Source organism: Merops nubicus, unplaced genomic scaffold (assembly GCF_000691845.1).
Source record: "Merops nubicus isolate BGI_N331 unplaced genomic scaffold, ASM69184v1 scaffold18931, whole genome shotgun sequence".
In the NCBI taxonomy this organism is placed as follows: domain Eukaryota; kingdom Metazoa; phylum Chordata; class Aves; order Coraciiformes; family Meropidae; genus Merops; species Merops nubicus.
This window is the reverse complement of record NW_008590488.1, coordinates 17,420-44,020: the sequence shown is the minus strand read 5'-3', so window position 1 is coordinate 44,020 and position 26,601 is coordinate 17,420. Positions and strand designations below refer to the sequence as shown.

At 38.1% G+C, this 26,601-nt stretch overlaps 1 protein-coding gene across 1 annotated transcript; it reads left to right on the top strand.

Moving 5' to 3' along the window:
• Nucleotides 1-25,739, top strand: LOC103782218 (vesicular inhibitory amino acid transporter-like). The gene is made up of 2 exons (XM_008949971.1): nucleotides 1-309; nucleotides 24,588-25,739. The coding sequence occupies exons 1-2, from the start codon at nucleotides 1-3 to the stop codon at nucleotides 25,737-25,739; spliced, it is 1,461 nt and encodes a 486-aa protein (XP_008948219.1).
• The last annotated feature ends 862 nt before the right edge of the window (nucleotides 25,740-26,601 follow it).

Sequence of the window (26,601 nt, the reverse complement as noted above, 5' to 3'; positions counted from 1 at the left end):
ATGGCTCATTTGAAGCAGGCTTTTTCATCTCTTTTCAACTGCTTTAGGGAAACACCATCTCTTTTCCTGGGAATGGTGAGACGGGACAGCTGCCTAGACACTAATGAAGAGCATGTGAATTTTGCTAGAAGAGATGAACTGAACAGAGCTCACAATGAGGGGAGAGAGGAACCAGATGGATCCCTGAACTTTGAGCTTGATATTTGCCACCAGGATCCAGAATACAAGTCCCCAGCTCCCCTGCCACCTGCCCAGGGCAAACTGATCACCACCTGGGAAGCAGGATGGAATGTAACAAATGCCATTCAGGTAACTTTTTACTTCCCCACTCATTACAATCATAATTTGAAAAGCCTGGTCGTCACTTAGCCTGCTTTATCTTTACTTAACCCACCAGCATTCTGTAATATTCTAAAAGGTTTCTATGAATTTGCTACTGACATATTTCAACCCTTCTGCATAAGATTAGCACTCTGAAAAAAAAATAAAATTCCAAAGGGAAACAAAGGTAGAAATGTTAGCTGAAGTGTGAAAAATATTGAAACTAGGTGAAAATGGAAAGGTGGTGATTGCACCTGTTTTGGAAGTGCAGACATTATCTTTAATAAGTATATTTGAATTCAGTGGCAGAGATGTTTGATGGAAATTTGAAGTAAACATCTAATAAAAATAGGATAGTAAGAGACAGACTGACGTCAGACATAAATTTACTGACATTTAAGTTAGACTAGATATAGATTGGAGCATGAAGCACAAGAAGTGTAATAATACTTGTCAATGTTAAAGAAAAGAGTCAGGTTGAAAAGACTGAAAGCATTTGGTCCCAGAATTCTGTGTGGAATTTGAATTTCTTTCTGAATCCTTAAATTTAGCATTAAATGTTTCAGATTCATTTTCTCACTTTTCATGATTCATTTCCTTACATAATTGTATCATTACCACTAACTTTCTGTCTGACATGGTAAGAAGAAAGCAATATCCACAGACACATCTAGTCCCAGTAACTTAAACACATTTTATGGCACTTCAGCTATAGAAAAATAATCCTTTCAGTGTCACACAAGTCTGTGATTATGCCAATAAACATTTGTTTATGTATCCATTTCTGCAAAGGAGGAGAAAAAGGACATATTTCTAGCCCTATTGTATTTCCAAACATAAGCACCACCACATGAGAGCCAATGCAATAACATCTAGGGCACAGAACCATATCATACTCAGAAAATGTTCAGCTGTGAACAAAAGTGTGAAGTCCTAAAATACCCCAGCTACATTCTAGTAACACATTTTATCTTCTGTCTCCCTCAGCAGCAACTATTCAGGACAGGAGTCTGGGATGAGAGACCTTTCTTGTCTCTGTGAGTTTTGCCTTTGATTTCACTGAAAGCTGAGATTTAATTCTGGAAATCAATTTTGTCAATATTTACCATATGACCTTTTGGCAGGTCATATTCTCTCTCCCCCATTGTTTTCCTTCAAAAGTAATAATGCCCTTGTAAGTACATCAAAGTGCTTAAAAATTCCTGAATGAAGTTGTGTACACATTTACTATTGATTATTAAGATTGTAGCTTCCAGTTAAAAATTAGACTGATAGCGCAGTCTGAAAGCACTGCCAAACATACAGTTAAAAACAGGACAAATTTAAGCAAAATTATCCAATCAGGTCAGTAACTTTGGTCTTAGGCAAAACTCCCAGCACACTGAGTGTTGCATACTGCTATTAGATCTCATTTGGTCAAATATTTTAGAAATCAGCATTAAAAGATTAGCTGGCTACATGTATATTGAGCTTTCCTTCTAAGGCAGGCTGGGCACAGCAAAGCTTGGGAGCTGCAGTTTCATTAAGAGTACAACTGAAGTGTCCTAATGACACTTGTGAAACTGTGTGCATATGTGAGCACATATGTGAATCTATGTGCGTTTGTATTTTTCCTGACTCCCTTAGCATTTGGTTCAGGAACAAGGGAAGAGATCAGAGGAAGGGAAGAGGAAAGCCAGGAGGAGGAGAGAGGAGAGAGTATTGAACGGGCGTCTTTCAGTAGTACATAACAGTCTGAAGAAATTGCTATGAATAGCTTTAAAGAGAAAGTCAGAGTTGTGAACAGAATGATTAAACCAATCCAAACATTCTTGACTGTTGCAGACATTCTGTGCTAAAATGACAGTTGTTTTTCCCCTACCCAGAGGAAAGGGCAGAAGTGTTTTGCATGACAATTAGAGGTAAACATTTCAGCAGAATTGCGAGGTGTTCTAAACAGTTATTCTGATGAATACAGTTAGTCTAAAAGTGAAATTATTTCACAATCCAGATTTATTATAGGAATGGTTAATTCTTTGGTCTCTGAAATTAAATACAAGGGTTTTCACAGAGCGTTTTAAGTGCAAATACTTTCAAAGAAAAAAGTAGAGATTTTTACTTTGTTTCTAACTTCAACTGAGAAAATGTGGATGTTTGGTGATTACATTGTGTGTGTAAATGATTGCTTCAGATATTTGAATTTTCCAGGGAAACATACTTCGTATTCTGACACTGCACAGGCAAATGAAAACCTGTATCCAGTCAACCCAGCCAAGGACAGGGACCATAAAGATGAGTTCAGTCGAAGGGAAAATGTGCAGCAGCATCTGGCAGAGTGATACAAATAGCATTTGTTTGTATATAGCAGTAAAAGGCAAAACAAAAAAATTTTACTGACTTGTATGGTAGTGCTGGATAGATAAGCAAAGCAACAATCATAAAGAAGAAGGTAGTTAAATTTCTAATGGTACAGCTTCTTACAGCAGAACCAAAGGACAATGAAATCTATTTATTTGCCAGCCACATGTAGGAGGATTGTTGCAAAAAGCATGGAGAAAGCATTTGTTCAAGAAAGAGAAACATAAAGAAAAAGACACTTAGTCTATAGCATCATGAAGAGGTACAAGATGAAAAAGAATGGAAAAAATGGAAAGGGAAGAAGTGAAATAATGGCGAGAAGTGAAATAATGTTCATCACAGCATAATTGTAATTTACATCATTGTGAGTCTATCTCCACTTATGTCTCAGGAGCACAAAAGAAAATTTAACAGTATGAAAAAGTCACAGGCAGCTCCAAAGTGCTTCAGAATTATGATGCTTGTGCAACCTTTAAAATAATATTGTGTAATACAAGCACACAATTCTTTCCTGGACATATGGTAAAACATGATATATCAACGCATACTGAATATGCCTTTTGATTCAATGCATCTACTACCTGATGGAGCCATCTTTTGTCTCCTGTCTATTGCAGAGATTAGGTTTTACAAAGATTATAAATATATATAACAGAGGCAATTTTCTTATTTCTTTATCAGAAGAACACAGTAGGGTGCTTGTCTTTTGTGAGTGCTTCTAAGAATAACAGTGCTGCAGTTAATATTTTTAATTATTAATAATCCTGTCAATAAGAAATTAGTCATTATTACAGTAGTGGTAATAAATATGCTTATTATATTTACATTCTATATATTGTACGATAGTTTAGAAAAGACTCAACACTTCAATAATCACCATTTTTTAAAATGAAAGTATGTGTGTATCCTTTATGGTGTGCTGTTACTTTCCATATTAAGTTCCAATGTGGCTCACTTTTGTTTCTGTAACTCTAAAAGATTCACTTGAGAATATCTCATAGTTAATATTTCTTTTTCTATGATGCTTCCTCTGAATTACCTGCCTTTAGCTCCCTAACATAGACTGAATCTTTAGAGTGCTTACTGAGCATCAACACCTCCCAAAGACTTAAGTGGAAAAACAGTGATGCTGAGAAACGGAATTAGCAGACAAGCCCTTAAAGATATAAAGGCAAATATCTTTTTAAGGTGTCTAAACACCCTTCCCATTAAGCTTTACTGACACCATATTTAAGCATTTTCTAAATATAAATATGTACATGCTGAGAAGGCTAAATGTTTTCACCATCAGGTCATTAGAGGTACAAGAACACAAATTTTCTCATCCTCAACCTTAAATAATTTAGTGACATTTAAATAACCACTTAGATCTTAACTGCATTACTTGTTCTTAAGTATTTATTTTCCAGACTTGAGAAAAAGGGTCAATCCTTTCTGGTGCCCAGAGCAGTAGCTCCCTTGAATTATACATTGAAGATAAAAGTCGTACTCTGAACTAAATTATAGATACCTGAGTGAAACAAACTTCTGTATTTCATATCAAAAGGTGGTACTGAGAATTAAAGGGAGATGCCCAATGCTGATATCTAAACTAGGACCAGTATGCAATTCAAATTTGTGAATGAAGCTAGTCAAAAAATGACAGCACAAAGCAAAATGCTACATAAAAATAACAATTAATACGATTTTAGCCAAAATGTACCTCCAGTACTGGCCAAATTTCTTTACCGTAGGTTTGCAACCACAAACCTGTACAGCCACAATTAGAGACCCAAAAAGAAACCTAGAGCCTGGTGAGAGAGATCTAAACTGAGATCTGTTTTTCCTGTTATAGGATGTCAACATTAGGCAATACAATTGATAGAGTATTTTAGGCAAGAATATACATGTATTTTAGAATATACATGTATACATGTATTTTAGGCAAGAAGACAGTAAGTAATGTTTGTGCCCTAGTTTTCTCTTTGGAATTTCTCTTCAGGGAAAAAAATGATTCTGGACATACATCACTACTTCAGATAACTTTTTATTTCAGCTCAGACCCTGAAGTAGATTTATTAGTTTTGTGCACATATTCATATAGCATAGAGAAGGCTTCATACAGGATATATATTCCCTCTATTCTCAACCCATAAAAGCTTTTTATCAAAAAGGTGTTATCCTGCAACAATGACATTATATCTACTTCACAGAAACCTCTTTATCTGACATGTAAGTATTGTACAGTGGACTGATTTTAAGTTAACTAACTGCCATTTTCATAAATCTCATTAGAGACTTCACTGTATCAGTCTACTTTTCCCTTGGTCAGCTGCAAACATTAAAATTGTTATGAAGCCAGAACTCCTGAACATAGAGAGGTGGCTTATCTAAAATTGTTTCTTGTTCCAGAAAGAAATATTTGGATTGTTCTTGTGGGATTTAAGTTGATGTTTTGTAGATTTTTCATTTTATGTTGTTTGTCACATCATCAAGGCAATGAACAGATGGAGAAAGCAGTGAACAGTTTTGCACCAGCATATTCTCCTGGAACTATTATGAAAATGTTAGGAGTGGCGAATCAGTTTTCCATAGCCCCCTCTGTGTCAGATCAGCTAGCAAGTAGGAGCTGTTGTGTAACATAACCACTCCACAAATTACCCCCCAGACATACAGACTGTCCCAAACATATGGACAATGGGTTCGGAAAGCATCATGCAAGCTCTTGAAGCATTTCAGAAACAAGTACCTGGGTTACACAAGTAATAGATCAAAGTGTTGCAATTCTTGCAGCTTTTGGGATGTTAAAATGACATATTAAAAAACTTTAGAAGTTAAAGCAGTCTTGGATTATGCTTGCCCACACCATGGACCCAGAACTGCATTTCCTAATACATAAGTTGCAAAAGAGTTACAGGAGGTGTCTGTCTCTGTCTCCTTCATAAATTACTCCAATAGCGTCAATAGTCTGGCTATAACTGATATACAACAATCTATAACTTATGATGAGATGAGAGGGAGACATTCTAAAATATAATAGCCAGCACAGTTATGGAATTTAACATGCAACCTCAGCATTAAATCTGAATATCTCAATTACACTGGGTACAAGATAGATGTCTTTAAATACTTGTTCTTAACCAATACCTTTATTTTATATCTTTAGCTGATTTTTACCTGAGCTTTGCTGACATAGCTGTCTAATTTTACATCATTTTGGTAACAGTAGCCAGCAGTGCTGCTGTGCTTAAGGAAATCTGAATAATTCTGTGCAGAACCCCAAATTATAACCTTATATTTCAAGTATTTATTTGACACTTGATTTTGAACAATGTCAATTATCTATCATTTCCAGCAACTTTAGCTGAGATACTTCTTGGCAAGCACTTTTGAAATCTGTACTTTTCAGCATCTAAATTCCAAAGCCCCTGTATTTTCTTGTGGATTGTTCTTGGAAAGCTAAATCACTGCCATGCATAGTATACTCATCCCACAGTTGATGGCCAGTTTGACAGAGTCTGGTCAGGAAAGTTACAGAATTTGCAAGTGCCTGTTTCTTCTAAGCACAGACTTCTTGTTGGCTGTTCACTTGTCATATAAGTTTGAAAATATTTTCATTGGAAAATCTAGTACTATTAATCTTTTAAAACAGTTATTTTGTAGATGTGACATTGTAGTCCTTCTACATGAAGTACCTGGTAGTTGAAATTTTGTGCATGTGAAAGGACAAACGAACTCACAAGTAAGCATACAGTAGTATCGCAGGTTAGCCTTGGCTAAGCCACACCAACACCCATCTGCTCACTCACTCCCACCATCACCGCTGGCCCACCCCCCTACCATGCCCCCCCGCTGGGCAGGGGGACCAAATACAACAGCAGCGAGAAAGCACATTGATTGACATAGAAGCACAGAATCATAGATTTTTTTTTTTTTTGGTTGGAAAAGACCTTCCAGATCATAACATCCAACCGTTCACCAAACTCTTCCAGGTCCACTGTTAAACCATGTCCCTGAGCACCATATCTACGCAACTTTTAAATGCATCCAGGGATGGTGATTCAACCACTTCCCTGGGCAGCCTGTTCCAGTGCTTTATAACCCTTCCAGTGAAGAAAGACTTTCTAATATACAACCTAAACCTCCCCTGGTGCAAGTTGAGCCCATTTCCTCTTGTCCTGTTACTTGGGAGAAGAGACCAGCAACAACCTCTCTACAACCTCCTTTCAGCTAAGTGTAGAGAGCAATAAGGTCTCCCCTGAGCCTCCTTTTCTCCAGGTTAAACAACATCCCTCAGCTGCTCCTCGTAAGACTTGTGCTCTAGGCCCTTCACCAGCTTCATTGCCCTTCCCTGGACCCAGTCCAGCATCTCAATGTCTTTCTTGTAGTGAGGGTCCAAAAACTGGACACAGTATTCAAGGTGTGGCCTCACCAGTGCTGAGTACAGGGGCACAATCACTTCCCTAGTTCTTCTGGCCACACTATTTCTAACACAAGCCAGGATGCTATTGGCCTTGTTGGCCACCTGGGCACACTGCTGGCCTATATTTAGCTGATTGTCTATCAGTGCCCTCAGGTCCCTTTCTGCCAGGCATCTTTCCAGCCACTCTTCCCCATGCCTGTAGCATTGCATGGGGTTGTTGCCGCCCAAGTGCAGGACGGGGCACTTGGCCTCATTGAACCTCATGCTATTGACCTTGGCCCATCAATCCAGCCTGTCTAGATCCCTCTGTAGAGTCTTTCTACCCTCAAGGACAGCAACACTTACATCCAGCTTGGTGTTATCTGCAAACTTACTGAGGGTGCACTCTGTCTTCTCAACGAGATCATTGATAAAGATAATAAATAGAACTGACCCCAGTACTGAGCCCTGGGGAACACCACTTTTGATCAGCTGCCAACTGGATTTTACTCCATTTGCCACCACATTTTGAACCTGATAAGGACAGGGAGCTCACTTGCAGGTTACAGTTACAGTTGTGGGCCAAACTGGCATGAATTGGGGAAAATTAAATTTATTGCTAATAATATATATATGTTTAATTACTGGTATGGAGAAACAGAAAGACAAATGTAACATGCTTCTTCCTGTATTTCCCATGCTTAACTTCATTCTTTCACTCCCAATTCCTCTATGACTTCCTTTCTCCTCTCTCTGTGACATTTTCAGCCCTTTCTTACACAAACCATCCCCAAGGTGCCACCATCGTGGTTGAGGGCCTCAGCTGTGCTCTGCAGTGAGTTCATTGGAGCTGGCTGGAACCTGCTGTGTCTAGCATGGGGTAGCCCCAGTCTCTTCTCACAGAGGCTGTCCTGCAGCCCTTCTGCCAGCACATGGTCATGGACACCTAACCCAAGTGGTAGAGCACCTTGGTCTTGCTGATGCTTATCCTAACTGCTGCATTCTAATGCGAACTGGCAGTTCTGTCACTACCCAGTGTGTGCTGGAGGATAAAGAAGAGGAAGAGTGAACAGATACAGCTGAGTACTGGAACACTGATTCTCAACCACCTTTCTAACTCATTTGCCAGTAAAAGCTATGAGCAAAGATTTTATGGTCAAAGATGAACTCATACTCATGCTGCTCACCCCATGCACACCCTGGAAAGCTGATGCAGTTCCATACACCATGTGTGCACCAGCTCTTACAAACACCTCTTCAACATTAAATCAAATGTAATCTATTCATCTTTACTTTAACAATCTGTTTACCTTTCTTCATTTATTGTCTCAGATTTCTGGTGTTGCTGTCACAATTACAGTAGTCAGTTTGTTAAATATTTAAACAAGCATTCCTGTAAACTTATATGAATATATTTATTTGCACTCCTCTGATTCTCTTAGAAATATCCTTTTGCTGAAAATTTACAGTACCTTAAAAACACCATTTACCCTCTTGACTTAGTTTCCAGTATTGACTCATAGTTTCCTTGATTCCCCTGTCTGTCCGTATTTGTTTCCTGTTATCTTACCACTGGATTTTAAATTCTTTGGAAAAGAGACCATCTTTTTCCACTTTGTGCGGTGTCCTGCACAATGGGGTTCCAATCAAGGACTTCCAGGTGCTCCAGTAATGAAAACAACTTTGAAATTAAGTCTCAAAATGCTTTCTGTTTTACAGAAACTCTTTACAAAATAATGATTGTTTAAACATTGCCTGAGATAAATGAGCTTGACATTTTATTTATTTCGTCTCTCTTTTTTTTTTTTCGTTACATAGAATGAATTCTCTTTGCTACTGAGACCCATTGCAGGGTCTGAGCACAAACCAGACAAATGTGATAAGAGTACCTGTAGAATATTCACCCATTAAAATGGGTATTCCAGATGGTTAAGAAAGAATGACAGAACCATGATATCAAAGATAAACAGTAGTGTTATGAAAATTATACCCTTTAAAATTGTAAATGTTACCAAACAGGATCAAGCAACAGTCTGCTGCTTGAAAGCAATGATCGCTTTATTCTATGGGACAACCCTATGACTTGTTGCAGAACAAGGATCTCTGGCTCCTTCAGGTGAAGGGAATGGTTGGTGTACTTAACACTAAAATCAAATTAATCTACCATGCTTTTGGTCTCATCAATTCCTATGAGCATTTTTAACAATCTGAATGAAAACAGATGGTATCATTTCTGCCTTTTTAATTCATGGCAGGTCACATGATGTTTTAAACACTATTATTAGGAAACTTTGAATTTCTGTATCTGTTATATCTGCTTATTTTATTGTTGTAACATTATGTTTGACAGTTAGCTTTCATAACAAGGCCAAAATTAGCTATTATAATTATTTACCAGCCTTCTGTGGCTGAGATAATTTGTATACTTGTGCCTCTCTATAGCACATGCCACTGACCAGCTATAACTGATGGAAAATATTCTTAAAAATGTTATTTCTGTCTCTATTCTTAAACTTCTGAGATGTGTAACATTAGCAAATTTGCTTTAATAAACTGTATTTAGACATACAATTCCTCCCAAGATAACACCCCTCCCAAGACAGCAAGAACATAGTGATAGACAGCAGAAAGGCAAATATTTTGTCAGATTGGATTCCTTTCCTGACTTTTTTTTTTTATAAATTTCCTTCACTTCCTTAGCAAATTGTCAGAAGGGAACTAATTTTTTTTATAAAAAGAGAGTGGGAGCCTTAGGGTTCATAAAGAATCGAGGTTGACAAGCTCAAGATCTGCAGCTATGTGTGTGAATTCAATGCTGAAAGTAAAGGGTTTCTGAATTATTATAATATACCGATAGCAGACTTTGCAAATGGTAAAGCTTCTTGCACACAATCTGTAGATGGTTAATCTACAGTTTACTTCAATATGTGTAATTCCTGACAGTAGGAGATTCACTGAAATGGCACAAGCTCTGTCTGAATGAGCAAATGGAGCTATTTGAGAAAATAAAAAGCCCTAAACATTGGTTACACACAGTATTGAGGATGATATATTGTAACCTATTTTTAGCACAGTAAGCTGTATAAAATGTTTTACCCCTAAAGCTAAATAAAAGAAATCGACTTATTTGCATCTATTCTCCCTACACACACCATGTTTCTTGGAAGGCAATATTTCTCTGTATTCTTGGCCAGTGGCACTAGTTTTGCCATATGTACAATACCGTGTTCACTAAATAGCTAACAAAACAAAAAAAAAATAATATTTACTTCTCAGAAATGTAAACATATGAGTCAAAGTGAGGAAACATTCACTTCAACTCATACATACATACTCTGCTATCCATTTCAGTTTTCTCTGTCCATTTTGTCAACTGACAGAAATAACAGCACCATCAGATTATGTTTTGCAGGTTCTTAGAGCAAGCATTTTTGGTTGTTTTATGTTATCAGTAGCAATGGTAGCTACAGATTTTGCTGTACATGTGTTTCCACTCATTAGAGGTTTTTTATTGCTTAGTTTTCCCCTCTAGAAATATGTTTCATTCAGGCTAGATCCTTGCTGATAAACACAGGTTGGTTTTTATTTTTTAGTTTTAAAAACTGTTCTAGTTTGATTATTTAAAGCTAAATCTAGATAGTTCAGAACTTAGAAATATCTTGCATCATATAATTCTTATATCCATCATTAAATTTCTTCAGACTTCAATAGAACTATTTATCTTTTATAAGAAAGTTGTTTATAAGAAACAAACTTATTTTTTCTTTTATAATGACTATTAATTCCCTCATTTTACTGTTTTTATCGTATTTAGAAGTTGGCAATAAGGTCTATTCCATCTCACTAAGTTTTAAAGTTGTTCTCTTGTCTCATCTGGATTATTTCTGCAACTTCCAATGACATCTTCTCAGTCACCTTCCCTTAAGGGACTTAAAAATGTTCTTCTGTGCTTTAATTGGGATTTGGAGTTTAAAGTGAGTTCTCCACTCCTGCTCTTGTTGCTTTTGCTTGCCTGCTGATTTTTTTCACTTTTGCCAGAAAATTATCTGCTCTCAGAGCTCATCCTTTTGTAATTTTTGTTGTTGTCAGTTCAACCTAAAAATCAAATACCTGTAAAAAACTGTAGGCTTCGCTCTGATTCATGGATGAGATTTCAGAGACTCTTTGCTGTCTTCTAAATTGTGAGAAGCTGCCATGGCACCCCTGAAGGTTTCCTGTCCCAATCAGAAAGGGTAATCAGCTGCATAATTCTTACTTTCCCTCCAGCCTTCTACTTATTCTTGTCTTATGCCTATAGTTAGATACTTCTTCTATCATTTTTCCTCACAGCCTTCTCCCCATCATACTCTCCAAGACTTTCCAGTGTGGCTGCAGACCAAGAAAATGTTTTTGGTTTTGTATTTTATTTTTTTTTTTTAAGATTAAATAAATAAATAAATGAAACCCACAGAAAAGGAATATGACTTACTTATAACTCCAGTCATTTTGTTCATTTTGTTCATTTTGTTCATGGGCCAGTAGAGGTCAAGAACCACTGTGTCACAGTCTATACAAATAGAATGAGAAATATTTCCTCAAGCAGTAATACTTCAACTATTTTACATCTAGAGACCTTAAAAAGACATCCTCGGCATGCATTTTATATGCCATATGCTTGGTTTCACAATGCATAACTATATTCAAATTTTTATTTTTTTTTTTTAAAAGGAGCAGTTAAATAACTTCGCCTTTATGCTGAGTACCTAGGGCATGCCAGAAAACTCAGTCACATTACTTTCCTCATCTTTAGTTTTTCTCTTTATTATTAATTGTATACATTTGGGAACGTTTGTCAAATCTACTAGAAATTAGGGGAATTATTCTACTTTGTTGAATTTTAAGAATGATGTGATCTTTTATGTCATTATAAGAGAGAGACATGTCCATTATGGGAATTCATTTGCAACTTCAATTTTATCTGTGTCTGTGCATGATGAAGTATCAGCAGTAAAATCAGTTGCTGCTTCTTTTAACCTAGAGTTAAAAGCCTCTGGGGGTGCCACTGAAGTTTAAGTGAGGTTAAGAGAGGAAAAGCAGTAGAGATTTGTTGTCTACACCCAGCCTAATTGTAAGAGAGCAGTTTTTTCTCACGTATTTCAGAATATACTATGATACTCAGTATCAGTTTACTGATTCTGAGAGACCAAAAATAATAGTGTACCACTATTTGCACCCTTCTTCCAGACTATCAATGTTATTCTCTCCAGGCAGTGCTCTAAGGCGTTTATACACTGAGCTCTGGAAGTCTTTATAGCTTGGGTAAGAGTCCACCTAAAATTGATGGTTGTGTCTGTGCTGAGAAATGAACAGGATAACGTTAGCCAGGTGAGGATTCAGTCACCTTTCATTCTGCATGCAGTCATAACAAATCCTATACCAGTTTTCAGAAAATATAACCCAGCTTTTAGATGATACGACTTGACTTCCTCTTCACCTCTCACAGGTGCATAAGGTTTGTTCCAGTGCAAAGTTCTTTGTAGTATGGGTTTGGTTTTTTTTCCATTTCCTCTTCAGCCTTACTTGTTAAAAGTAACAAGAACTGTGGCTTCTCATACAGGCAGCATTCACAAAAAACTCCTAACAAGCCTAATGCTTTCTTCCAGCTTGAGTTTGAACTTTCTATGGACTTTAGCTCTTCCTTTTGTTATGTCAGTGCACACTCAAAGTTATTTGGCTCTCCACTACTTTGCTTTGCTTCTACTCTCTTCAAGACCCTCTCTGACTCCCCTCAAGTTCTTTTGACCACCTTTCCATGGAAAATCACTCACATGTTGCTGTACTGGAAGCTTGGAATACTTGCCTGCCTTCAGGTGAAAACATGAGAAACCGTGAGGAGCTGTATTGTGAGAAATATGTAAGCAGCAAGTGAGCCCATCTTGCTCCCCACTAGTAACTTTCAAAACAACATTTGCTTTAGTTTTTACTGCCATACTTTCCCCCCCCCTCTTTTTCCTCTCTGCTACATAACACAAAATAAAAGCCCTCATTCTTTTACCAAACCCTGCTTACTCCTTTGGGACCAAACAAAATCATATTTTCTTAAAAGGTAATTTGCTTGGGAGATTTACTTTGTATGATTCAGTGCATTCTTGCAGACAGCTCTGAATTTATGCAAATTAAGATTTTCCATCAAACCATGCAGAATTAAACATCAAGCATATTATTTCAGTTTCAGAACAAATATTTAAACCAATAGCTAAACCAATGGGATCAGCTGTCACACTCAATAGAAGCAATTCCTTTTTTTTTGTTGAGACAATTTCTTTTCTCTGTTGCCTTTCCTGAGCTTTAGGAGCTTCTTAAAACTAATCTGGCCACCAAAAGAAGAACAAAATCAGTGGCTTCTGTCAGTCAAATGGATGCATATATTTTGCAGTGCAGACCATGTGACTTCCTTATTGCTTATCTTATCACAGCATCTCCTGAGCAGTCTATCTGCCTTATCATCTGTTTACGGGACCAGAAGTATTGACAGAACAACACTTCTAAACTTTCTCTCAGTATATAAGGTGATTGCAGGCATCAATCACAGAATAAACACCTTAGCCAGTTTCCTCCCTGCAGCTAAAACAGGCTGGCATTGGCAAAGAGAAAGAATAAAAGAAATCAGGAAAACCAAGATTGCTGGGGTCTAATTTAACTATTCCTGAAGATTTTTCACTGACATTAAAGGAGATGGATCTGCTGGTAAGGTCATACAGCCCATGGACAATGTTTGAATTTTTCCACAAAACAGCTTGTCGTATTTTTGAATTCAAACTCAGCTGAGCTGTGAACAAACAGTGAAGCAAGTGGGAAAGCAGATGAATTCTTTTCCTGGTGTCTGTACAGTGCCAGGACTCTGGATAGCCAGCTAGGGAACCAGAAATTCTTACTGCTGAGAAGAAATAGGACATAACTGATACTGAAATGCATGGTGGTAAAATTTGTATGACTGGAATTTTAATATAATCCGATAAAGCATATTAATCAGTGTCCCGGTTAGAAGGCAGAATTGTGTCCCACCTCCCTTATCCCTTAGCTCTCCCAGGTAGAGAGGTAAATAAAGGAAGGCAGGGGTAATGAAAGCTTTGCACTGATTGAAAAGTTAACAAAATGAAATATATTGTTTAACAGGGTACAGAAAGGAAGAAGGGTAGGGGTTTAACAGGGTAAAGGGATTATAATAACAACCAAGCAAGGAAGGTTAAACTTCCAAAAATACAAAACCCAAATGCTGTGCTGAGGCTCCCCAGTGCTGGATCTCGCTGGATTGAGGTGGATGCACAATCCTTGGATGTAGATGGAGGCAGGGAAGAATCTGTAGATCAGGCCCAGGTCCCAAGATGGCCACGGTCACGTGCCGCACAGAGAACCACAAACAGCAGCAGAGCAGCGTGTCTGCAGCCAGGACCCCAGCAGAGGAGAAGAGAAGAGAGCAAGAGAGGAAGAGGTGTGTCTTCTCTCCCCCTTTACAGACCCCAGCAGGAAGTCCTGAAGACAGGAAGAGGGGAGTGGGAATAGAAGAGGTCTCTGCCCCTTTCATTCAGGCTTGCTCCTGGTTTTAGATTTCAGATCTCCACCCACCAGGAGCAGCAGGTTTCAAGCCATTACAATCAGATAAAGCATATTTTTTTAAAAAAAAGAAGAGGTAAAAGAAGTGAGGGTGGTGCCTTATGTTAGAACATTATCTGTGTTAGAGCTATTATCTGGAAAGAAAAATTCTGTTGTTCTTGGTGATTTCAGTTTTAAAGATCTATGTTGGATGTTGTATACAGTCTGTAGTAAAACATCATTAAAGTTTCTAAAAATGATAGATCATAATTATCTAACACAAAAGGTATTGCACCTAACAGAAGGTAATTCTATTTTGAGCCTCATTACTTCAAGTAAGATGAACAGATCTGTGGATCTAATTACATTAATTATGGGAAAATGGGACAGTAATATATATATAATTAGTACTTCAAAAGAGTGAATTTTACAAACATGAAGAACATTATAAGACAGAATTGTTTAGGAAGAATAAATACAGACAGCCAATTGTGAGAGCAATTTGAAAGTTGCTTAACAAGATTTCATGAGATGTCCAGAAGCCATGTATCATAATTAAGAAATAGTATGCCTATGTGTTAAAATCACTTCAGGTGTGAAGTGAATGTATCAACTAAAATTTAAAAATTAAGTATGAATGGAAACGTGTCTATATATGTGACTCTGTGTGCTTGTCTAAAAGCACAAGGAGAAACAGAAGAACAAAGTTAGAAGGGAAGGTACGTATCAGCTGCTACAGAGCACCATATTTACCATTTTGTTTAAATGGAGAGGTAGAAAAACTGACCTACTGATAAAGGTTAAGGGAATGAAGTAGAGGACAAGTATCTATAAAACATGTAGATGAGGAAAGCAACAGTACTGTGAAATTCAGGAATTTTGCCTAACATTTATGAGGCATGAGACAACAGAATGAGATAGAAGATCCAAAATGGCATCCATTCCAGAAGACTATAGAAGGTAAATCCAAAACCTGTTTGCTATCACTAGTCAAGATGAACACCAGAGACATAGTGAGCACTTGATTTCCAGCATTCCCTGTCTACCTTGTCGCATGGAAGTGGTCCTGGCCAAGCCACCAGGACACACATGCCAGTGTGGTTGAGTATGTGGATGTGAGAGTGGAAAAAAATCAACTCAGAGATTTTCTAATGTGAGTTGACCTTCCTTTTCTCTGAGATTTCTCACTGAATTTCACTAGACTGATTTCCTACGTTAGCAGTAGAGTGAAATTTTGAAATGTTCTTAACTCAAAAAAAAGATGGTACTGTTCCTAACTAGTCTCTGTAGAGAATCAGAAAGATTCATAGCACAGGAGAACAGTGGGCCATTTTGTTATTTTTCAGGATGGCCATCATGCTCTTCTGCATAAGACATTTAAACACTGACTCTCAGAGTTTCTAAGCTGTGTGCCTACACTCCACTGTGCACATATTCTCTTGCCCAGCAAAAGAAACAGGTATGTCTGAAGGGAAATTTGTCTCAGCTCTGCTAATGACCTATCTTAAGAGAGGTGTAAGTTATAAACTGAGGTGCCTATTTTTTCCAAGCTTAGACTTGGACAATTAACTGTAACTACAGTTACTGTTTGAAGTAGATGTTAAAACGTGTCTTGTTAATATTTTGAGAGCAGAACGCCCAGCAAGTTTACACTTGTCAGGTGTAGCAAGAGATACATCTGACCTCATTCAATCACTATTACATGTGGAATTTTCAGAAGACTGTGGATATCATTCCAATATTTAAAAAGCCAGTTAAATCCTGACTAGTGAAAGCTGGCAACAGTTCTTAGAAAAAGAATGTAATTGTTAATACAGATTTTAATTGATACAGAATAAAAAGCTAGGAATATAATTAGTGTCAATCATTACAATTTTGGAGAAAGAGACTTTACAGTCCTCATTAAACACACTTGATATAATTCTTTGATGGGAGTGTAATATAGGCAGTGAAAGATAAATAATATATTTAGACTTTTAAAAGGAACTTTGACAGATTAATACACAACATTCTGATTTAAAAATTAGTGCAACAATAGAATACATCTTAAATGGAGTAACAACTGTCTAAGTGACAGATTCAAAAAAAGTAACTGTCAGTGTGGATCTACTGTCGAAGGAATGAGTTTCTAGTAGGGTTAGAAGGCTATCTAGTAGAATAATTGGTGTCTGGTCCAGGATTATTGAGTGTAGTCAACAGTGACCCTGAAGAAGATACAAAATCACCATTAATCACAGTGGTGGTTGAGAAAGAAAAAAAGACCATGGAGGTCAACAAGCAAGTGGCTCTCTTATTGTGGCTGGAGATTAAGGGAATTGCTCTATTTTTTTATTTAGTGCTAATGAAGTTGTATCTTCATATAAATACCACAGCAACACAGGCTTGTACTGTTTCAGGAAAATGTACTGTTCCAGGAAAATGACAACAAATGCTAAGCAACATAATTAAATATTTTGTGGAAGTTTACTTAAAAGTATGGTTCTTGAATTTATATCCCTACTCTTCCAAGAAGATCCATCAAGACCTCTCTGTACAGTTTCTATGCCAAAGCCATGTTCATGCAGGGAATTAAATATATAGTTGGGAAAATAGTTATGCTTAAATGAACTATTCCAGGGGAATAACTACAGATGGTAAGAAAGGCAATCAGAGTTAATTCAGAAGTCTGTCATATTAGCGTGTATTCTGCATATAGGAGAACCGTTACTAACTGAATAGTTTTCAGTTAAATTCATCTTAATTTCTTATTTTTCCATCTGATTAAGTCTTAAGGTGAAATATTTTTCTCTTTTTATAGAATTCCAGTCTCAACACTGACCACTATTTGATCTCCTTTACTTTTTAATTACCTTTCAATCTGCTTTGGTTTTCAAAATGTCATATCTCAAGTTAAAACAGCCTGTGAAATGAAACATCTTACCTGGACTAAAATCTCTTAAAACAGAACATCAAGACATTTTTATATTTTTTTCAGAGTGCTTGACTGTGCTTATTTGTGTGCTTTTCTAAACACATTTTATTCCTTGGGGAGATCCTTGCACTGAGACAAAGTGTCAAACACTGATATGACAGCAGAAGGCCGACTTTTTGTATTCTACATTAATCCAAGGATCTAGTATTTTTAAACAAGCATCCAGCCTTGCTGGTGTGGGAAATACTCCCATGTAGTTCAAGTATTACAGTCAAACCATCAACAAATGCAAAAGTACCTTCATGTGCAGATGTAGTTTGGAAAGCCTGATCTGATTGTTTTGTGTTGTAGGTGGATCGGTAATTTCTGGTGGTAGCTGTCATAGGTTCCTCTTGGGAATATTGTGACAAAGCTAATAAATGGCTCCTAGCTAAGAGTGACCTTTCCTTACATGCCCTTTCCACTCTTGTCTTTGCCATTTCTTCAAAGGCTGATCACCAGTTCAGCCTTCAGTCCTTTCTTCTTTCTAGGCCCAGCTGCCTATGGCTAAATATTCTCTCTATGTTTGACAAGGACCTCCGCCCAGGCACACACCCATCCTCAATCTAGGGTGAAAATACTCAAGTCTTGAAAATGTCTTGGAAGAAACCAGGAGATGCAGCCTGCCGGGCAAGCTTGGGCTCCCTCCCTGTACAGATTGGATTCAATGATGTCAAATAACACAAACGCTTAAGCTGAACCATAGTAGAGAACTGTTTCAAAAACTCCATCTCCCCAGTACCCACTATGTGAGTGCTTTTTCCCTGTGCTATTCTATCTTGTAAACAGATCACCTTAAAAGAGCATATTTAGAGCTAAATACTTGACTCTGCAGAGAACAGTTAGAAATAAAACCACTGAGACAGGAACATTTCCCAGACAGAGCACTAAAACTGAGAGCTGGGAGACAATTTAAGAAACAGTTCCTTTTGGTGCTTGTTTTTAATTGATGCCTCACAGTTAAAGCTGTCTGTGCTATAATTGGGACACAAGAACACGGGATCAGAAGACTCAGCAAGATCAAGTGCTGGGCCAGGCTGGACCAAATGTGCATTCACAAAACAATGTAGGAATTATCTGTGTTGCTTTTCCCCTAGCAAAGAATCAGTGAAAGGTTGACTTGCTCTGTCTACACTGTCTGTACACACACTCCACATGAGGGGGACACAAAAGCCACCTTGAGCAACATCCATGAAAGGATTTCTTTATGGAAGAGGAATTTTCCACAGATAAGTCACTTTAAGCAATGCACTAAGGTTGCTGAGCAGCTTTAAACCAGAGAACACAGCTCAGTGCCTGTACTGCTATACTGCAGTGACAGCAAAATAAGTGCTTATTAAAAATACCTTTTTTTAAAAAAAAAACTAAACTATTCAAACTTAGTGACATCCAGGAAATGATCCCTACAGGAAGTATTGCTTTTGGAAAGGTGAGGACAGAATATCAAATCCAAAATGGGTTTTGAAGTTTGACAAAGGGTCTTTCGTTCATTGAGTTCTCATGGTCAGCACTAACATTTTCTGTTATTTTGTAGATATTTGACAACAAGCTGATATATTAAACTTTTTTTTTTTTTAAAAAAGGAAAAAAAAAAAAAATTCTGGCAAGGCAGGAAAAGCACTGTCATACATATACTTCACCACATACATACTTACTGTATTGGCATCTTCAGACTTCTCTCATTTCTCTCTACAAAGCATGCTCTGTATCCAAAAAGCTGCAAAACCAGTTATGTCCACAATGTTAGCTTTCTATTATTAACTGAAAGCCGAAGTTTGCAAACTCTGGGAAAAAGATATCAAAGACATCAGCTGAAAGGAAAGCTTACAGTTTCTGTAGAAAGTTTAAATTTAAAAATTCTAAACTCTAAACTTTGAAATAGACAATCACTGATACCTCACTTTAACACTGAATATATAGAGAGCAAAAATTGGTTTGTTTAATAAGGTCTGAATTCAGAAGATGAAAAAAAAATATCAATCCCAGACCCCAGTGTTTACCATCCTGTTGGTCTGTGCTAGGTACTTAGTAAAAATATTTGATATAAACAACAGCAAGGAGTTGTTAGAGGTTAGAATTATGGTATGCCCTGATTAAACTAACAATTAAGCATGGAAAAGCAGATTCCTGTGGGGAGGACTGTAAATGGCTGTCTAATGTGATAATGTCTCTGAAGGACTTATGCTTTGGTTTAGGTTGAGGCTACTCATATAAACGTTAATAGACTAAACTCAGCAGGGGAGAAGCCATTGTGTGGTTAAGTTCTGTGCTGACACTTACCTGTGGTTTAATTATACAGTGACCCTCTGGGTCAGCAGATGCTATCTGAACTCCTAAATGCAGGTTAAGAGGCAAAATAATAATGCTGTGAGTATGGAACAAATGAGATAAGCATGCCACAAACCCCAAGGAACAGAGAAAACTTCATTGTTCTTATGTTAATATGGGAGATCACCCTGTATCTTCTTTTATCTTCATAATTTTTTCATACACTTGGTTTATTTGTGGTGCTTTTAAACTCAATGTGTTATGTAAATGTTCTCCAAGGATTGTTTTCGTAGGAAAGAAATCACATTTTATTCTTTAGGCAACTACCTAACTTGCCCATCAGTGAAAATCATGATTAAAAATGGTGTGATATCAAAAGCTACTGTTACATGTGTGCTACCTACAGTCTGGATACAGGCAGATAGTTTTTTTAAGAAAGTAGACTGATAGATGGCAGAAATTATAGAATCTTGAACACTTCTGTGGAGTTTATGTACAGAAAAAATGCTGATTACACTGCAAGCTAATTGGGTTGTGAGACCTGCATTAGAATGGAGCTAAGCCATTGGAGTGGGAAGATTTGGGTGACTGAAGTACTCTAAGTTCTGTAGTTGAAAATCCCATCTCCTAAATGGAATGGCATCTGTGACTTATTCAGAATCATTGCTGTAATTGTCATTCCAATCTTCAAAAGAGCAAGAAGGAGGACCCAGGAAATTACAGGCCAGTCAGCCACACTCCATTCCTGGAAAGATGATAGAACACCTCATTCTGGAGGATGCAGGTCATCTCCAAGCGTGTGGAGGAAAAGAAGGTTATCAGGAGTAGTCAGCATTGATTCACCAAGGGGAAATCACACACAACCAATCTGATAGCCTTCTATGATGGTGTGACTGGCTGGGTAGATGAGGGCAGAACCGTGGATGTTGTGCACCTCAACTTCAGCGAGGCTTTTGACCCATGTTATTACCCATAACATCCTCATAGGCAAACTTGGGAAGTATGGGTTAGATGTTTGGACAGTAAGGTGGACTGAGAACTGGCTGAATGACAGAACTCAGATAGTTGTGATCAGTGGTGAAGGGTGTAGTTGGAGGCCTGTAGCTAGTGGAGTTCCCTAGGGGCTGGTACTGGGTCTGGTATATTCATCTATGACCTGGATGAAGGGATGGAGTGTACCCTCAATAATCCAGATTATGATGCAAAACTGGGAGGAATGGCTGACACACTAGAAGGCTGTGCTGCTGTTCAGCAAGACAGACAGGCTGGAGAGTTGGGTGGAGGGGAACAAAATGGAGTTCCACAAGAGCATGTGTACAGTCCTGCAGCTGACGAGGAATAAACCCATGCACCAGTACAAGTTAGGGGTTCACCTTTTGGAAAGGAGCTCCCCAGAGAAGGACCTTAGAGTCTGATTGACAACAGGTCAACCATGAGCAAGAAGCATGGTCTTGTGGCCAAGGAGGTCAATGATATCCTGGCATGCATTTAAAAAAAAAAACAAAAAGTGTGACCAGCAGGTCAGGGGAGATTCTCCTCCCTCTCTACTCTGCCCTAGTGAGGTCACATTTGGAGTATTGTGTCCAGCTTTGGGCTCCCCAGTTCAAGAGAGACAGGAAACTACTTGAGACAGTCCAGTGGAGGGCTATGATGATTATGGGACAAGAGCAGCAATCTTACAAGGAAAGGCGGAGAGACCTGGGGCATTTAGCCTCCAGAAGAGAAGTCTGAGAGGGGATCCTACCAATATTTATTAATATCTGAAGGGCAGGTGTCAAGAGGATTGGGCCAGTCTATTTTCAGCAGTACACAGCAACAGCATCTTCTGCTGATCACTTGTCCAGTATAAAAAGATGTTATCATTAACAGGCAGACTAACAGCCAGATTCCCCCCTCTGCTCTTAAATCATATGCAAACAATCCAAGGTGCCAAACCACTGGAGGGAGGAATAAGCTAATGCACTCACTTACTGCATAGGATGTGAAGAAGGGAGAGAGCTGGCCAAGGATCCAAACAATGGGAGATGGAATTAGCCAGGCAATGAGCCCAATTATGTAGTAAGGACTCATTTTTCTCCCCACTGTCCTGGGAACTCTGCTTGCTATATACAGTCAGGAAGCCTTTCTGACAACCAGAATCCCCACACAACACACACCCTATACAAACAAACCCCCCAACTCCCCTGCAAGCAGTCAGCTCTTATAGAGGTGGCTTCTTGCCCCACCTCCAAGTTAATGTGGAAGGTGGGAGCACCTGGTGGTGATCTCCTAATCAGTTCCCACCCAAGGCTGGCCAGAGCCTGGGTGAGAACCAATCAGGAGGGTCTTTCTTGCCTGGTTGTGGACATCATCCATATGCCCACTCTCATTCAGGGCTGGGGGTTTAACCCCAGCACTTCACAGGGCAAAGGGTAATAGGCACAAACTGGAACACAGGAAGTTCCATCTGAGCATGAGGAACTTCCCAGAGAGGTTGTGAAGTCTCCTTTTCTGGAGACTTTCAGAAGCTGCCTGGATGAGTTTGTGTGTAACCTGCCTTAGGTGAACCTGCTTTAGCAGGAACATTGAACTTGATGATTTCCAGAGGTCACTTCTAATCCCTACCGTTCTGTGATTATGTGGTTCTGTAAATTAAATCATTGAAAACAACCAAAAAAAAGAGGTATCTAGTTAATAATTTTATTGTTGTATCAGTAATAATAACTGAGGTAGTTCTGTTTCAGTACATAAAGGCATAAAACTTTTTAACTGAAATATACTAGGGCATGGATTTAATATGATTCTTCCATCTCTAATTCAGCTGAAAGCTCAAGATACCTCCATCTAGATTGAAGCCTGGTGAAACAGACAATGCTGCTCACTCAAATGATGAGCATTCCGTTTTTCTTATTGACCTAGAGAAAAAATAATGCTTTAATTTAAAGACTTCTAATCTTTCTTTTCTGGTTGATGCTCATCCCTACAATCTGGCCAAAAAGGACTGCTATTCTCATATGATATTTAGTGTTTGAAAAATTGCCTTTCTACAGAGCCCTCCTTACGGATCAGTTGTAGGAGTATTTTTATCACTGAGAAGTGGGGTGCTAAGTATAAACCCTACAAAGCTGACACAGGCATCTGCCTTCTTGATGAGCTGCAGCAGAGGTGGGATCCTAGACTGCCCTCACAGAAACTTACTGTTGAGTATAAAACCTAAGTGACTTGATAGTAAACATCAAAGACAGAAGTATGTCTGAAACGCTTGTCCCCCACATGGCTTCATGTCCAGAGCTGTGGGTGGAAAAGTCTGAAATTAAGATTTAGGCCTTTAAACTCACCTCTTCTGCTTTGGCTCCTGAAAGCAGTCAGTGGCATTGCCCACTTAGGAAGTGAGAGATGAAGAGTGGGTCACCCCTTCTGCAAGGTCTGCTTCTATTGGGCACCCAAGGGTTTTGCAGAGCAGATGAGGTTGCCAAGGTTTGGTCAAAAATAAAGTTTAAATGAGTTTGATCCAAACCAAATCCTTCTGTCAGGCTGGAATAGCAAACATGAGCACAAATGCTCATATTTCATGATGTCGTAAGTGCTGTAAGAAGTACTTAAGTAAATATTAGTGTAGAACTAGTTAACTGTATTGGGTTTCCTCCCTACCTTTCTTCAGTCATCAAGAACAAAAACGCCTGACCAGCCTGACTAATGTGCATTGCTTAATTTCAGCTTTGTAGCATAAAAAGAGAAATGTCACAGAAGCATCTTTGCTAAATTAGATCTTTTTATGAATAACTATTGTTCAAGGGTTTTGTTGGGTTTGTGCTGATGGAAATTAAACCACATAAAAGTGTCATTTCTCCTAAATATGGAGAAGAAAGAGGTGAAAAAGACAAAGAAATACAGAGAGTTCTATGAAACTAAAATGACACCTTTTTTTTACTGGATAAAACAAGTGTAATTACGTTCCTTTCAGAAACTGTTTAGAGATGAGTATGATTCTGATCTGTTTTGGCAGAGGACTTTGGAGCCCTGGTGGCTCGGTGGTTGGACTTGATGATCTTGCGGGTCCCTTCCAACCTAAATGATTCTATGATTCTATGATTCTATGATTCTATGTCTATATGCTTTGCATGTATTTTTAAATACCTAAATAAGTTTGCACAGTCTAGAATCTCAGCTGTGAGAAGAATCACTTTAGCAGTGGATTTAACAAGAGCAAAGGCTGCATGAGGCACACAGAAGCCACAGAAGGAACACAAGCAAAGTCTGATGTCACTCTAATGCCATTTTCTTTCCAGAGGTCTGTTAATAATTTTAGACTGAAAGGAATTGTCATTACTGGATCCATCTACAGTGTTATTTTTAATCTGAGTGAAACTTGTAAAGATGATAGTATAGTTACTTCATTTTACTGATATTGAACCTGTTTCATTAATATGCATGTTGACTGAATAACTGCTTATGAACCTTCTAAAATGTGCTTCTAATCACATCAGCATTAAATATTAACTAGGAACCTGGCTCTATCATTCAGTTACATTCCCTTTTTCCTAGCTTATCATTACATGAGTGTCAACAGGAGCAGTTATTTTTACTGATAATTTAATTTATCATAAATAAACACATTTCTCATGATTGTTACTTACTTAGCTGAATGTAGCAGTACTTCCACCCTGCAGTCACGTGAAAGCAATGTTCAATGGTGGGCAGGTTTGGGAGTGTGGCTTCTAGTAAACATTTTACTTCGGGGATTTTGTGCTATCTTTTCTTTCTCTTTTTCCTCCTCAGGGAATATTTGTCCTAGGATTGCCATATGCTCTTCTCCACAGTGGATACGGTGGCCTGTTTCTTATTATCGTGGCTGCAGCATTATGCTGTTACACAGGTAAAATTCTGATCGCTTGCCTGTATGAAGAAAATGCAGATGGGCAGCTCATAAGAGTGAGAGACACATATGAAGACATTGCGAACGCCTGCTGCAAAAAGCTCTCTCCCAAACTAGGTGGCATAGTTGTCAATGTGACCCAAGTGATGGAACTGATCATGACATGTATTTTGTATCTGGTTGTTAGTGGGAACTTGCTGTCACATAGTTTTCCGTATGTATCAGTGACTGAGAAAACTTGGTCTGTAATTGCATTTGTTACATTGCTGCCTTGTGTATTTATCAAGACTCTTAAAATTGTTTCCAAACTCAGCCAGCTTTGTTCCTTGGTCCACTTCATTATCATCCTTGTAGTGATGACTTACTGTCTCACACAACTACATCAGTGGTCCTGGGCAAAATTCAGACTCTCCATTGAGTTTGAGGACTTCTTGGTCTCTGTAGGGGTGATCATTTTCAGTTACACTTCACAAATATTTCTTCCCACACTTGAAGGTAACATGAAAAACCCAGGGGAATTTAGATGCATGCTGAACTGGACTCATTTTTTTGCTTGTGTCCTGAAAACAACCTTTGCACTGACTGCATTCTTGACCTGGGGTGAAGAGACTAAGGAAGTTATCACTGACAACCTGCCATCATTTCTTCAAACCCTAGTGAATTTGTGTCTGTTAACCAAGGCTCTTCTTTCTTACCCTTTGCCCTTTTTTGCAGCCACAGAAATTGTGTATGCTTGTATTTCTAAAGGCAACCATTCCAATTACAGTTCTCCACTACTTGCTCTGGGTGTAAGAGGCTCATTTCTCCTGTTAACTCTGCTGATGGCCATGTTCATACCACAATTTGCCCTGTTGATGGGTTTAACAGGCAGTGTAACAGGTGCTGCTATGACTTTTCTTCTTCCTTCTCTCTTCCATTTAAAACTTAAATGGAAAAAAATATCCTTCGTAGAGAAATGTGCAGATATCTCTGTTTTTACTTTGGGATTCCTTTGTAGCCTTGCAGGCATAGTTTGCTCAGTAAAAGGGATACTTGATGTATTTGGGGGAGTGTAAAAAGATTCCCTGAACACCAGATAAAGTCCAAATCTTATAGATGCCTTTACCCCATTAGTCAGTATACAAGAGATTTTGTCACTAGCTAAAATTAAGAATAACCTTTAGGGCCAAAAAGTACAAAATTACCCTATTTAAAATGTTGACAAGAAAGAATGTGTTGGAGATAGTTTAGCATGAAGATAATTTTAAACTAATCCTGTATGGTTTTGTTCATCCATGACATGCACATCCTAAAATGGTTACTGCAAGAGATTTCACCAATTTAACCAGAATTTCTCACAGGGTTAAATGTTAAATACTGTTCAATCTTGAAGCTATAATATCTAGTTTACAGGATATGATAGAGAGCTATCATTGCAAACAGATGAAATATAATTTCACATTATTGGCAGAATGTAAGTCAACATGTGAACAGTGATTTTCATTTTTGACATAAATTCTACTTATTCTTTTTTAAATGAGTAGGCAAAACCAAAACTCAGTTTAAGCAGCCTCAGTTTACAGTCTGCTTTTATCATGAGTTCAAATGGGAATGCAGTCAGGGTAAAACAAGCATTCTCACAGCTCACAGTCATGGAAAAGGGATTTTGTTCTGAAAGAGCCATAGCAGATGACTGCAGCTTTTCTGCAAGTCTAATTCTTAAGATTCATGCTTCTGCAATGCAGTTATTCTATTGGTTGAGTTACAAAAAGTCTCACTAGTAGCATGAAAAAGTTAATATGCAGTTCACTTTCCCTCTTAGGAAGGAAATTTCTTTGGTCTTTCTGTTTTATCTGATGATATTAAAAGCACAATGAAGTAAATCAAGTTCAATAAACAGACACACAGTAAACTTCTTTGGTAGACTTGCTAGATCTT

Coding starts and splice junctions, on each gene's coding strand:
- LOC103782218 (XM_008949971.1), top strand. CDS start 1: ATGGCTCATTTGAAGCAGGCTTTTTCATCTCTTTTCAACTGCTTTAGG. Junction 310..24,587: donor ATGTAACAAATGCCATTCAG/GTAACTTTTTAC, acceptor TTTCCTCCTCAG/GGAATATTTGTCCTAGGATT.